General features: G+C 37.2%; 1 protein-coding gene across 2 annotated transcripts in view; it reads right to left on the bottom strand.

Moving 5' to 3' along the window:
- UNC13C (unc-13 homolog C) overlaps positions 1-13583 on the bottom strand; it is a 661317-nt gene that overhangs the window by 380823 nt on the left and 266911 nt on the right. For both annotated transcript variants that reach the window (XM_063716164.1, XM_024232533.3), the window contains exon 7: positions 5716-5935. In XM_063716164.1, coding sequence (XP_063572234.1) covers positions 5716-5935 — 220 coding nt within the window. The remainder of the gene's footprint in view (positions 1-5715; positions 5936-13583) is intronic.

Raw genomic sequence — 13583 nt, 5'->3', positions numbered from 1 at the left:
GCTCCATTATTAGTCTATTGCTTTGGGTTAAGGAACTGACCGTTGCGTTCATTTCCCTTTTAGTGTTGTCGAAAAGTCAATGCAATAACATGCTGGGATAGAGGTGGTAGTGACATGGAAGGGGGTCAGGGAAGTGCCTGAAGGGGAAGGGCTTGGTCTCTGGCTAGGGCTCCACCCCCCGGGGCCTCTGCCCAGGGACCTAAGTGAGGACAGGCATTTTTGTTTTCCTGCCCAAATGTTGCATTTGCCAAGACAACCCTGGCCTGCCACGCCCCCATCCTGTGCACATAAAAACCCTAAGGCCCTAGCCAGCAAACACATAGGCAGCTGGATGTGGAGAGGAGCACGTCAGCAGAGGGACACACAGGCGGCTGGACAACCAGACGAACACATTGGTAGAAAAAGACACAAGTGGCTGGATGTTGAGAGGATACCGACGGGAGCACGCCAGGCAGAAGAGCACAGGACAGACATCGTCACGCCGGCAGACCATCAACTAACAGAACGTGGTGGAGTTTGGCCAGGGCAGTCAGAGGAGAGCCCGGGCCTCCAAGCGGCCTGACTCCAGGGGAAAACCATTTCCTTCTGGCTCCCCCATCTGCTGAGAGCTACTTCCACTCAATAAAACCTTGCACTCATTCTCCAAGCCCACGTGTGATCCAATTCTTCCAGTACACCAAGGCAAGAACCCTGGGATACAGAAAGCCCTCTGTCCTGGCGATAAGGGAGGGGTCTAATTGAGTTGACTAACACAGGCCACCTACAGGAAACTAAACTTAAAGAGTACCCTGTAACATATGCCTACTGGGGCTTCAGCTATAAACATTCACCCCTAGACACTGCCGTGGGGCTCCCTACCCGTCTGTATACTCCCCTAGAGGTCTGAGCAGCGGGGCACTGAAGAAGAGAGCTACACCCCATCACACGCCCTGCAGGGAGGACCTGGGAACTTTTCCTATTTCAGGAGCATTGAGGATTTATTGGCCGTTGGCTGTAGATGGCGGGTCCTGAGGAGTTATCATGGTGGGGAACTCTTGGAGGCTACAGTAAGCAGCATAGAATGTCTCCAATTCAGGGGTACCCTATGTGCTTTCTCCCATATGAAAAAGTGAGACAGTGCTGAAAATAAAATGCAGTAACTTTCCTTTTCTTCCCCCTAGGACTGACTTTGCAAACTTATTTATAAGTTAGGAAAGAACAGCAGGCTGAGTTCAGAGACCTGAGTTCTAATCCCGCTTACACTATTCACTTGATTCTTTTTGATGAGACACTAAATCTTATGAACTCAGCCAAAGCAGTAGACTGAGTTTCCTAACTCACTAATCTCAAAGCTCCTTTAATAGCATATGCTTATATAGAAAGATGATATTTAAACCATAACAGGTTATTTCTAGTTGTAGTTCTTGTTCCTTCATCCATTAGTTTAACCACATTTGTTAAGCAGCTCCTTTGCTTAAATGTGTGTTAAGTAGCAGTGGATAAAAGGAATCCTACTTCTAAGTTTCCTGAGTACTCATTACTTAAACATATATTGTAAAATTGTTATTGAAAGAGTAAAATGTCAAAAGTTTCCAAGATATATGTTCACGTCTGTTCATCTAAGTTATGTATTAGAAAATAAGGTTGAGTTCAGGAAAGTTTTAATCTGATCACCAAGAAAGCTACTAAGTGACTATGGGGTGAGTAGCATCTATAGCATGGATACGCTAACAAAGGGATGACTTTCCTTCCAAGAAGGATGGCAGATTTCATCATGCTACTAAAAATGGTGTGCAGCTTAAAATTTATACATTATTTCTAGAATTTTCTATTTAATATTTTTGGACCATACTGGGGAGGACTGAAACTGGAAACTGAAACCACGAATAAGGTGGGACTACTGTAAAGCTGTGGCTTCAGTGTACTCTGCCTTCCTTCTAGCCACTTACTTTCTTTGCAGCTCTGAGAGCCCAGAAAAAAGCTCCTACCCACAATAGATGCTCAATATATACAAATATTTGGCTGTCTAAAGATATGATTTCAAAGTGTGATAACAGGGCAACAAAGAAAGGAGAATATCTAATTTGCAAACAAGAGTATGTTAGCCAGATATTATTAATGCTACAAATTTATTAATTGCTTGTCTTAGGACATATAAGTTCAACATAATGTCAGTAGGAAGCACATAGAACTAAAGAACACTTCTCACAAAATGCTTCTTTGCTGAGTGTTTGGTGAAATATTTTCTGGCCTCATGCAGGTGCTTGAAATTTCTAGTTAGGAATTAAAAGTAGGCAGAATGTTTATTCAGTGAGACTTCGGGATTCCTTCTTTGGAGATGTGTAAGGAAAGTGCCATGATTATTTGCATTTTTTTCCAATCTCTGTAGCTGTCTCTTTTCTACCCTGAAAAGATAATCAAGGAAAATATTTTACATATGATGTCTCTTTTACATATGACTCACTCTGCACACAACCCTCATCCCAGCCAACACGGCCTTTTTCTAGTTTAAAACTACCACTGAGGTGCTACAGCAAGTTCCTTACAGGTTATGTTAACATAATTCAGGATCACGACCTGTTCCTCCATTTATTATAATTAAATTATTTCACCACCAAATGCTTTTTCCAAAAAAGAATAAAATGTCTTTTTAGGTGACAAGATGCAAATGAACTAATTAAAGAAAAAGCAGGTGAACTCTGGCTGCAGCCACTGATTTTATTGAAGGAGTATAAATCAGGTCTCTTTTCTCATTGTTCTCTCTGTTTCCATTTGGTCTCCTTCTTACCAGCCTGTGACTATGAGTTTTGGGCCAAGAAAGTGGTAAAATCTAGGGACTACCATCAAGTACAATTAGCTGGAGAGGGTGTTAGATGAAGCTCTTTGGGGAATTAACTGGACATTTCCATGCATCTCTGGACCCGCAAGGAAGCACTGGAGCAGTGAGTGGGATTTCACCGTCACCTGGTCTAATTCCACTTGACTGAAGGTGCACAGGTCACAAACCCAAGACTTCATGGTAAGGAAATACCTGACTTAAATCAATTTGAAGTAACTTTACATACTCTCTCTTTTGCATGGGTCATTGGTCAGACCACATGTAGAGAATTTAATTTCTTTTAGCATGTGTGTGTTGATAGACCGTAATTATTCAGAAAAGAATTAGCAGAATAAAAAGAGTACTAGAAACCTATAGAAAACTAGATAATTACTTTTAAGTACTTGAAAAACTGTCATATTTAATAGAATTCATTAAATATTTTCGCCAGAAGTAAGATAGGGCTTAATGGGTAGAAATTACAAGGAAAGACACCTTGGCTTAAATTTTAATTTATGAACTAGCATTTTAAAGTCATGAGTTAAACTGCCTACCAAGGGTTTAAAGTTTCTCTGGAAATGTTACGAGATTGAAGGGCCATTTTATAAAGAAAATCATAGAATTGTCTTACATTTAGAGGGGGCTGAATTAGCGATACCTTCTAACTCTGATTTTCTTAGCTTTTTATTCTTTCCTTTTCTTCAGTGTTGGCATTCATGAAATTATCTCATATATAGTGTCACCATTGCCATTTTTTTGGCTTAAAACAATGAATAAGAGAAATTTCTTAAGGTAATGTCACTGATTCTGTAGGGAGAATTTCAAATTTTATTGATAGTTATCATGGAAGGTTAAGTACACATACTTGTAGGACCTCTTTCTGATCAATATGAGAGTGTCAATTTTAGGGAAAAAGTAAAAATGGATTTATAAAAACCCTCCCTGGGGCATGCATACCCACCTTCATTGTTCTGCACTATTTTTGATTCTTCCAATTTACATGTGCATTTTAATGAATAATGTCAATGAAAATTTTGGATTGTATAATTTATTTAACAAATATAAAATAATAAATGTTGTTTTAAGAAATGGAAATAGATTATGAACATGTTTCTAAAGTTTAGTGAACGGGCAGCATCTGTCCTTTCTGAGAGACTAGAAGAATGAATTCATTTCTTAGGTATGAGAAGCATCATTTTTTTCTCCAAGGAATTTAAGCCATTTGTTCTTAGATGACAGTGTATTTTCTATTTTCTTAAATGTCATTGCCCTAATATGCTTATTTCTTAAGATGCCTATACACAATTCACTTTTTAAACAATTGGGCTGAATTTTAATCAGATTATGAGATTTTGCATGTAAATTAAATGGGTAATATCAAGTCAGTCCCCCTTCCTTTAAAATAATTATTCTTAACTATACCTTTTATTTTTCAAATAAAGAATACCACTTCTTTTGCTTAAAAAATGCACTTCTTACCATTAACACAGCCTCAATCTGATCTGATCTTATATGGAGAATACTAATCAGATAGAGAAAACTTAAGAATGTATGTGATCGTGACTACAAGAAGTCAGCTGTGACAGCATTTCTGATTTAATCTTTGACATTTTCCTCTTCTCCCTTCAGTGTCAAGCAATCCACATATCTTACGTTGACTACATCCATATAAACAATAAATAGAGGGGACAATATTTAGATGTGAAAAAATATGATTTTCAAATGAACATCATGTTGAAATATAATTTTTTGGCAATTTTTAAGTGACATTACCAAATAAATATAGTAGTGAAAAGTCAATTATGTGTATTTTAGAATGTGATGCATTAGCATTTCTAGACCTAAAGTAGCAAATAAAGGATTTTTTTGGAAATGAAAAACTTAAGGTAACTTGTCATAAAAACCAAAGTGGCATGTACTCATTCAAGAGTGTGAAAGGATGGAAAGGTCATTAATATTTATTGAGCATCTACCGTGTGCCAGGCTGTTAGCAGAGACTATTACATTTAGCCTTTCCAATAACCCTCTAAGGTAAATTTTGTTATTCCTGCCCATAGAGTGGAGAAAAATAAAGCCTCAAGAAGTTAAAATATTTTCTCAAAGTCACATATCTGGTAAGTTACATTTGTTGTTGACAGTAAAACCCAAGACATCCCATTTCCAAGGCCTGTGCAGGAACTGTAGAAGGACATGGATCCTGCCAGACAGGCACCAGATAGGCTCGAAAAAAGAATTCCAGTTGCTGCAAATGCAGAAGCATATCTTGAGCCCTGTTTGGGGAACCTGATTTTACATATTCCCACTTACCTCATGGAGCTATTATGATGTATGAGTAAGAAAATAGATAGGGGCCGGGCGCGGTGGTTCACGCCTGTAATCCCAACACTTTGGGAGACCAAGGCAGGCGGATCACGAGGTCAGGAGATGGAGACCATCCTGGCTAACATGGCGAAACCCCGCCTCTACTAAAAATACAAAAAATTAGCCGGGCTTGGTGGCATGTGCCTGTAGTCCCAGCTACTTGGGAGGCTGAGGCAGGAGAATGGCGTGAACCCAGGAGGCGGAGCTTGCAGTGAGTCGAGACCTCGCCACTACACTCTAGCCTGGGTGACGGAGCGAGACTCTGTCTAAAAAAAAAAAAAAATAGATTGGAAGTCACTTTGAAGGTTTATGCAGGATGAGAGTGAAATTTCACTCCAGGTACTCACCCTGAGGATTCTAATAGTGCCTAGCTCCACACTGTAAGAATGCATCATCAACTATGATTTGATGGACAGTATGTGTATCTTTGTGTAAGTGGTGGGAGGAGAGCGGGTAGGATTTCTTGACAACCAGCAAGAGTTGAAGTGATCTAACATGAAACAGATGGAATAAGGCAGGCTCTGCATACCACTTTTTCAGCCAAACCAAGTACTCACTCTGCAAGCAGTCAGCATTTAGCAGGTCCTGACACTTTTCGTGGCATTTCACTCCACACTCCAGACACTTCATGCCTTGCCTTGCAATGCCCCACAGGAGCCCTTCACACTCATAACAGTAGGTGGGCGTGGTAGCCGTCCAGACCTCAAAATTGTGTGGGGTGGTAGAAGACATAGGGTAGATCAGTGCCTGCAAGGTCTTCTTGAAGACGTGCATTTTCTGTGAACATGAGAGAAGTTACCAATGCACTGCCAAGTCAGTGGATTTGAATTGTTTCAAAATAAAACAAACCATTTTATCACTTTTCTCTGAAAATGGTATTTTGAGAAAGCCCCTGGATCACTGATTCAAGTCATGACAGTAAGCATAATAACTCTGCTAACCTATTCTTCTCTCAATGTTTTAGGGCCCAATTCAGTTATCTGTACACAAAGAACTCCCTAATCTTCCAGACTGGACTGGGCTTCACTGTCTGCAGCTTCTTCCCAAGCAGCACACAGGTCTAATTACTTGACAATGTCTAAGTCCCTGCTATGCTGTAAACCCCACGCCTCTTTCACTTTCTACCCAGGCCGTTGTTTCCTGACTCCCTTGTCCTCTCTGACACTTCACCCCTTCTCAGCCCCAAGGAATGCTTTTGTAATTCAATCTGCAGGAAATTTGCTTTCAGTACCTATCACCTGGGAAGGATCTTATCACCTAATTCATAAGAAAGCATCAGTAGTAGATAAGGTCAAATGAGGCACTCTCCCATGGTGATTTATATTTTAAAAGGAAAGAATTTCTAATAGCACATGGAAGGACTCTCTAATGATAAGTCATTAGTGAGGTGAAAAAAATCTATTGAACAAGTAGGTAGGAGATCTGAGTTCTCCTAGGCCCAACCACATGATATTTAAAAGGGGCCTCTATAAGCAGGAACTGTCTTCCATGTTTTTCTTCTTAGTGCCTGAACAGCTTATCACTGTCCCTGGAACATAGTAGAGGTACATTTCTTTTAATGAATAAACGTTCTGCCACTTATGAATCTTGTAATCTACGGAGAAATGTAAGGGCTCTAAGACTCACTCGCCTCCTCTGCTCTGCTTCAAATGGTATTACTTTGAAGATCAAATTATATAATGATAACAGAAGTAGTCTACAGGCTTCAAAACACCAAATAAGCACTTAGTATTAGTATTGATGCTGGATTGAAAAAAAAACACCACCAACAACAATAAACACAGGCCAATAGAAAAGAGAATTGGTTAAATGAGTCCTTTTCTATGCTTCTCATATCCCACAAAGCAGGTGACTTCCTGAGAGAAAGACCAGCACTCTTAGAGGTTACATTTACAGATAATTTCACACAACTGCCTGATGCATAATGAATGGATATTTACATAAACCCTGTAGGAGCCTAGCTGGTAAGTCATACTAGAAGGGAAGCATTTATATTTTGCATTAATTATCCTTAAATCTCATTTCAGAATATTTTCCCACAGTGTTGAAATGACTAACTTTCAATTCCACAGTATGGTAACAGCATATTTCCCTTTATTACTACATTCCTCTCACTCACATACATTTCCCAGAATATGTTTGGTAATGGTACTACGAGGTCCCCTACCAGGGAATGAAGCCTCAGAAAAATGTTTCTAATTTTGAATGGCTAGATCCATCCTTGCTATTAGATAAGGGGCTGGTCAATCCAGAGCTCTTTATACTTCAAGTGAGTCTACAGAGCAGAAGCATGGTCAAATTCGAGCATCACTCAAGTGGAAGATCCTAATATTAGGGTTTATTCAGATAGAACAACTGGATCCACCACTTTTCAATAAAGAGTGTCTGAAGCAAGTAAATCTCCTGGCTTCGTTTCATAATAAAGATGTCTTATAAAGAACTGTTAAGAGTTCTTTGAGAATTAGAATCATGTATTATTCACCTTTGCCTCCTCTTTAATATCTAGCATAGTGAGTATCTTCACTATCGTTAAAATAAATGAAATAATCCTTGGCATAACAGATTTTTCATTAGCTACCCACAGACAGAGTCTCCTGTTCTAATTGGACTGAGGGGCTGTGTGTGTGTTTGTGTGCGTAATGTAGCATTTGTGGTCTAGAAGAAAAATTAGGAAGGGAACTAATTTATATACTTGCAATTGCATCAGGCAACTCATTTGTTTTAATGGCAATAAAATAATAAAAATAGAATAATAAAATATTCTAATTACATGGAATACTGAGTGGGAATAAAACAGAATCTGCTAATGAATGGAAGGAAAGTAAGTAATGTATCTTACATAAATTTAGAAAGTAGAGTTGGGAATAAGGTTGTTTTTGAACATGAACTTATTCATATATTTCAAGATTAAGTAAAGGATTAATATATATGATCTAATTCCCTATGTCCACTTTCCTTTTACTGAAGTCAAGTGATAAATAGTCAGTACTCTAAGTCCATAGGTAATAGTAGGAGCAATAAAAATAAGTAACCCTGCTAAAAAATTAAACATACTGGAGGAAAACAAGTAAAAGCTCTGAATAAACAGCTGAGCAGATTTCATTAAATGTTTTGTTTGGTTTGGCTAAGGAGTCATAATTCATTTCATGTAAAGGGAGAGTAAAGCTAATTTCCAAAAATAAGAAACATGAAACATTTACTAGACGGCCCATTGAAAAGCAATTGAATGGCGCACTGAAACAAATCCCAATATTTAAGAGCTATTAAAGTTAAAGAAAAACATGAAAACATTAGACAACCTACTACAGGGTATATATCCCCTTTAATAAGGGCTCATCATTTTAGGGAAATGATGAGTCCTTTTCATTCTTGACTTTCGAGGGTATGGGCCTGTATTTATCAAAGCTGAAAATTACTCTGAAATAAATGCCATACAAAAACATTCTTTTTTCAGCAAAGTATATGCTGAGTTGATAGTTTAGGAACATGAAATTAATAGGTAGGAAAAGCATGTAAAAATAATATCATAATAGAGGATTCTTGTATTTCAGGGGGATAACACATCTTGGAGAAAGATGTTTTCTCAGCAGCAAAATCAAGCAAGATGAAATAAGATTATAAGAAGGAAAAAGTGTGGGTTTTTGTGTGGAATAAGGCGAAAAGAGCAAGAAGCACTAAATAAAAGCATGACGGGGAAAACAAGGGGAAACTCCAAAATTTGCCATTGATGGAAGCAAATGAAAGTCCATAGTTTACCATTAGGAATCAGATTGAAGGGATGAAAAGCCATTAAAAAGAAAAGTAACACTAATGGCAGGCAGATTAATAATCAGCTATAAATAAGAGCTGAAGGAGAAGGATGGAACTGAGTATGTTATCAAGAGAGGGTCTCTGTCCTAGGTAAACAACTCAGAATCAGACATATGGAGATCCCTAGAACAAGCAAAAACCTAATTAATAGAATTAGGACCCAAGGACAGCAGGATTTGGCAAAATGAGTGACTTGCTGCTAATCTATTTAACTTTTTAAATTTCCAAATTTTATTTTAAGTACAGGGGTACATGTGCAGGATGTGCAGGTTACATAAGTAAACATGTGCCATGGTGGTTTGTTGCACAGATCATCCCACCACCCAGGTATTAAGCCCAGCATCCATTAGCTATTCTCCCTGTTGCTCTCCCTCCTCCCACCCCCACCCTCCGACAGGCCACAGTGTGTGTTGTTCCCCTCTAGGTCTCCATGTGTTCTCATCAGCTGCTAGTCTATTTTAAATGTTTCTAAACTTTACAAATCTACAACTTTTCAAATCTTCTACAACAAAAATGTATTTCCTAAAAAATATGTATTTTAAGATTATAATAAAGTGTATGCTCATAGTAAAAATAATTTATAAAACAGAAAGGCACTAATATAAATAAAAATATTCAATTTAACTTTTTAAAGTTAGCCATTATTTGATACATATCCTTCCTGTGTTCTTTTTTATGTATAGACAGGATGTAATACTCTTGCAATTAGGAAAAAAAAAACCATTATTTTCACATTGCTTAAGTGATTCCAAAAAAGAAGGCAATTTTTTTTTGCTGTGTATAGACATCTTGTTAACCTGTAGAAATGAGTAAGGAATGTTTTCACATTCTGATAAGCCTTTGTAGGCAAACACAACATATAGACTACACTGGGGAGGATGCTCACACCCTAGAGAAATATTTTGTTAGAACTTTCTTCTCCAAAAAATAAATTTAAAGTAAGTTGCACTAATATATCACTTTTGGAACAATTAGGACACTGGAAGGAAATAAATTGCCTTTTCTATTCATCACTACGTGAAGAAACTAAAAAGAGCCTGAGATTTAAAGGAATCAGGCTTCCTGCCAAGAGCAATGACTAGTGTTTTCAGACCATCAATATTCTAATCTACCAACTGTTAATAATTATAACATGAACAAAGCTTGTCTGCCTCCATTTGCCACATTGTTTCTCTCCTTTTTCCTTTCTGTTTTAACCAGTGACTAACCTATGAAGTTCTATTTTCCTCCTCATCCTGTGGAGGAAATAATCCTCCTTGTGATATTATGTAAGCCACACCTTTCCTATACCCCCCCAAATATCACATTTTGATACTTTCAAGAAAAAAAGTGCTTCTTGTTTTGAGGCATTTTTCATATACTTGATGTATGCTTTCCAGAAAAAAATACATCTACTCTTCGGTGAAGTATAAGTGTTATTTTTTCTGGACAAAAACATCAGAATTTTTTGCAGACCAAACATTAGGTACAATATGATATTTTTGAAATTTGTTATAAACATGAAGACAGAGCAATGCTAGGATAAAATCCTGCCTATAAAAACAAACATAATTTCAGTGCTGATTTGCTCATCTAAGTAATCATCCTATAAAATTGATTGACTGTAGGAGCTAGAATTATTCAGGTGATTTTTTTGTAGCAGAAAGTACAAACAAAGACTAAAAGTTATATCCTATCTATGTGAAAATGTAACTAGTTTTCTTTCACTTCTATTGCTTTATAACAGATATAAATTAACATTGTCCTAAGAAACTTATGGGGTGAGTCCAAATAAAGATGGCAGAACAATGCTAACGTAGATGATTCCTTAATTCAAGGAGAGCACAATATAGCATAAGCCCTTTGTTATGACACAGAACATAATCTGAAAACAAAATATGATAGATTTTATGCACTATAAATGTTCTTTTTTTTCCCAATTCAAACTTTCAATAAAAATGTATACAAGTGACGCGGGTGGTATGAGATAATTAATTTGATAAATATATGAAACTAAAAATAATATGGATTTCTACACTGGGGGCAACTTTAGCCATTTTAATGTGGGAAGTCTAAGATTTACTACTTGGGGTGGAGACTGCATTCTTATGAGTCTAAAACAAGCATAAGACAAGGATGCCCTCTGTTACCACTCCTATTCAACATAGTATTGGAAGTTCCAGCCAGGGCAATTGGGCAAGAGAAAGAAATAAAGTCTATTCAAATAGGAAGAGAGGAAGTCAAATTATTTTTGCAGAGGACATAATCCTATATCTAGAAAATTCCATGTCTCAGTCCAAAAGAGTAAGCTTATAAGCAATTTCAGCAAAGTCTGAGGATACAAAATCAATGTGCAAAAATGAATAGCATCTCTTTACACAAACAACAGGTAGGCAGAGAGCCAAATTGTGAACAAACTCCCCTTCACAATTGCTACAAAAAGAATAAAATACCTAGTGATAACAACTAACAAAAGAAGTGAAAGACCTCTTCAAGGAGAACTACAAACTACTGCTCAAGGAAATTAGAAAGGAAACAAATCGAAAACCATTCCATGCTCATGGATAGGAAGAATCAATATTGTGAAAATGGCCATACTGCCCAAAGTAATTTATAGATTCAATGCTACTCCCATTAAACTACCATGAACATTTTCCACAGAATTAGAAGAAGCTTTTTAAAAATTTGTATGGAACCAAAAAGAGCCTGAATAGCCAAGACAATCCTAAGTAAAAATAACAAAGTTATAGGTATCACCCTACCCACCTTCGAACTATACTACAAGGCTACAGTAGACAAAACAGCATGGTACTGGTATAAGAACAGACACATAGACTAATGAAATGGAATAGAGAAATAAGAAACAAGACCATGCACCTTCAACCATCTGACAAAACCTGACAAAAACAGGCAATGAGGAAAGGATTCCCTTTTTAATAAATGGCGCTAGAGAACTGGCTAGCCATATGCAGAAAACTGAAACTGGACCACTTGCTTACATCATATACAAAAATTAACTCAAGATGGATTAAAGACTTAAATATAAAACCCCAAAACTATAAACACTCTAGAAGAAAATCTAGGCAGTACCATTCAGGACACACTGATGGGCAAAGATTTCATGACAAAAACGCCAAAAGCAATTGCAACAAAAGCAGAAATTGACAAATGGGATATAATTTAACTAAATAGCTTCTGTGCAGCAAAAGAAACTAAAATAAGAGTGATCAGGCAACCTACAGAATGGGAGAACATTTTTACAATCTATCTGTATGACAAAGGTCTAATATCCAAGATCTATAAGGAACTTAAACAAATTTACAAGAAAAAAAATAAACAATCTCATTAAAAAGTGGGCAAAGGACTTGAACATAAATTTCTCAAAAGAAGACATTCATGCAGTCAAAAAAACATGAAAAGAAGCTCAACATCACTGATCATTAGAGAAATGCAAATCAAAACCACAATTAGATGCTTCCTCATGCCAGTCAGAATGGTGATTATTAAAAAGTCAAAAAACAACAGATGCTGGCATGGTTGCAGAAAAAAAGGAATGCTTTTACACTGTTGGTGGGAATTAAATTAGTTCAATCATTGTAGAAGACAGATTCCTCAAAGATCTAGAGGCAGAAATACCACTTGACCCAGCAATCCCATTACTGGGTATATACCCAAAGGAATGTAAATCATTCTGTTGTAAAGATACATGCATGCATATGTTCATTGCAGAACTGTTCACAATAGCAAAGACATGGAATCAACCCAAATGTCCATCAATGATAGACTGGATAAAGAAAATGTGCTACATATACACCATGAAATACTATACAGCCATAAAAAGGAATTAGATAATGTCCTTTGTAGGGACATGGACGGAGCTGGAAACCACCATCCTCAGCAAACTAATACAGCAACAGAAAACCAAGCCCCATATGTTCTCACTTATTAGTGGGAGCTGAAGGATGAGAACGCATGGACGTGCGGCGGGGAATAACACACAACGGGGCCTGTCGGGGTGGGGGTGGGAGGAGGGAGAGCATCAGGAAGAATAGCTAATAGATGCTGGGCTTAATACCAAGGTGATGGGTTGATCTGGGCAGCAAACCACCATGGCGCACATTTACCTGTGTAACAAGCACATCCTGCACATGTATCCCAGAACTTAAAATAAAAGTTGAAGGAAAAAAAAAGAGAAGAATGTTTAGGATTTTATAAAACAAAGGTGAGGAGGGGGCTGACTGTTCCTATAAATAGATCGCATGTAACTGTCCTTTTATGTAACCAAGCAAAGTCAGTCAGGGAACCATGGGAAATTGTGTGGTGAAAAATTGTTAATCACAAAATTAACTTTTAGTATGTACTTACGCGTCAAAAATGGATACATGGTTAGATTATTATTATTATTTATTTTCTTCACTTACATTGTAAATATTACTTTGTGTATATGCAATAGTTAATAAGAACCATTAAAATCAATAACTATATGTTCAACTCTATAACTTAGAACAGTAGTTTCGGGGTGAATACAAAGAATAAAAAAATCTGAAAATGACAAGAGCATAAATAAATGAAATAGAAAACAAGGAGATAATATGGAGTCAACAAAGCAAAGCCAGAGAAATTTCCTGCAGTTTTA

The sequence above is a fragment of the Pongo abelii genome, chromosome 16, assembly GCF_028885655.2.
Source record: "Pongo abelii isolate AG06213 chromosome 16, NHGRI_mPonAbe1-v2.0_pri, whole genome shotgun sequence".
NCBI classification, from domain to species: domain Eukaryota; kingdom Metazoa; phylum Chordata; class Mammalia; order Primates; family Hominidae; genus Pongo; species Pongo abelii.
Note: the sequence above shows the minus strand (reverse complement) of the source record. Positions and strands in the feature narration are given on the sequence as shown.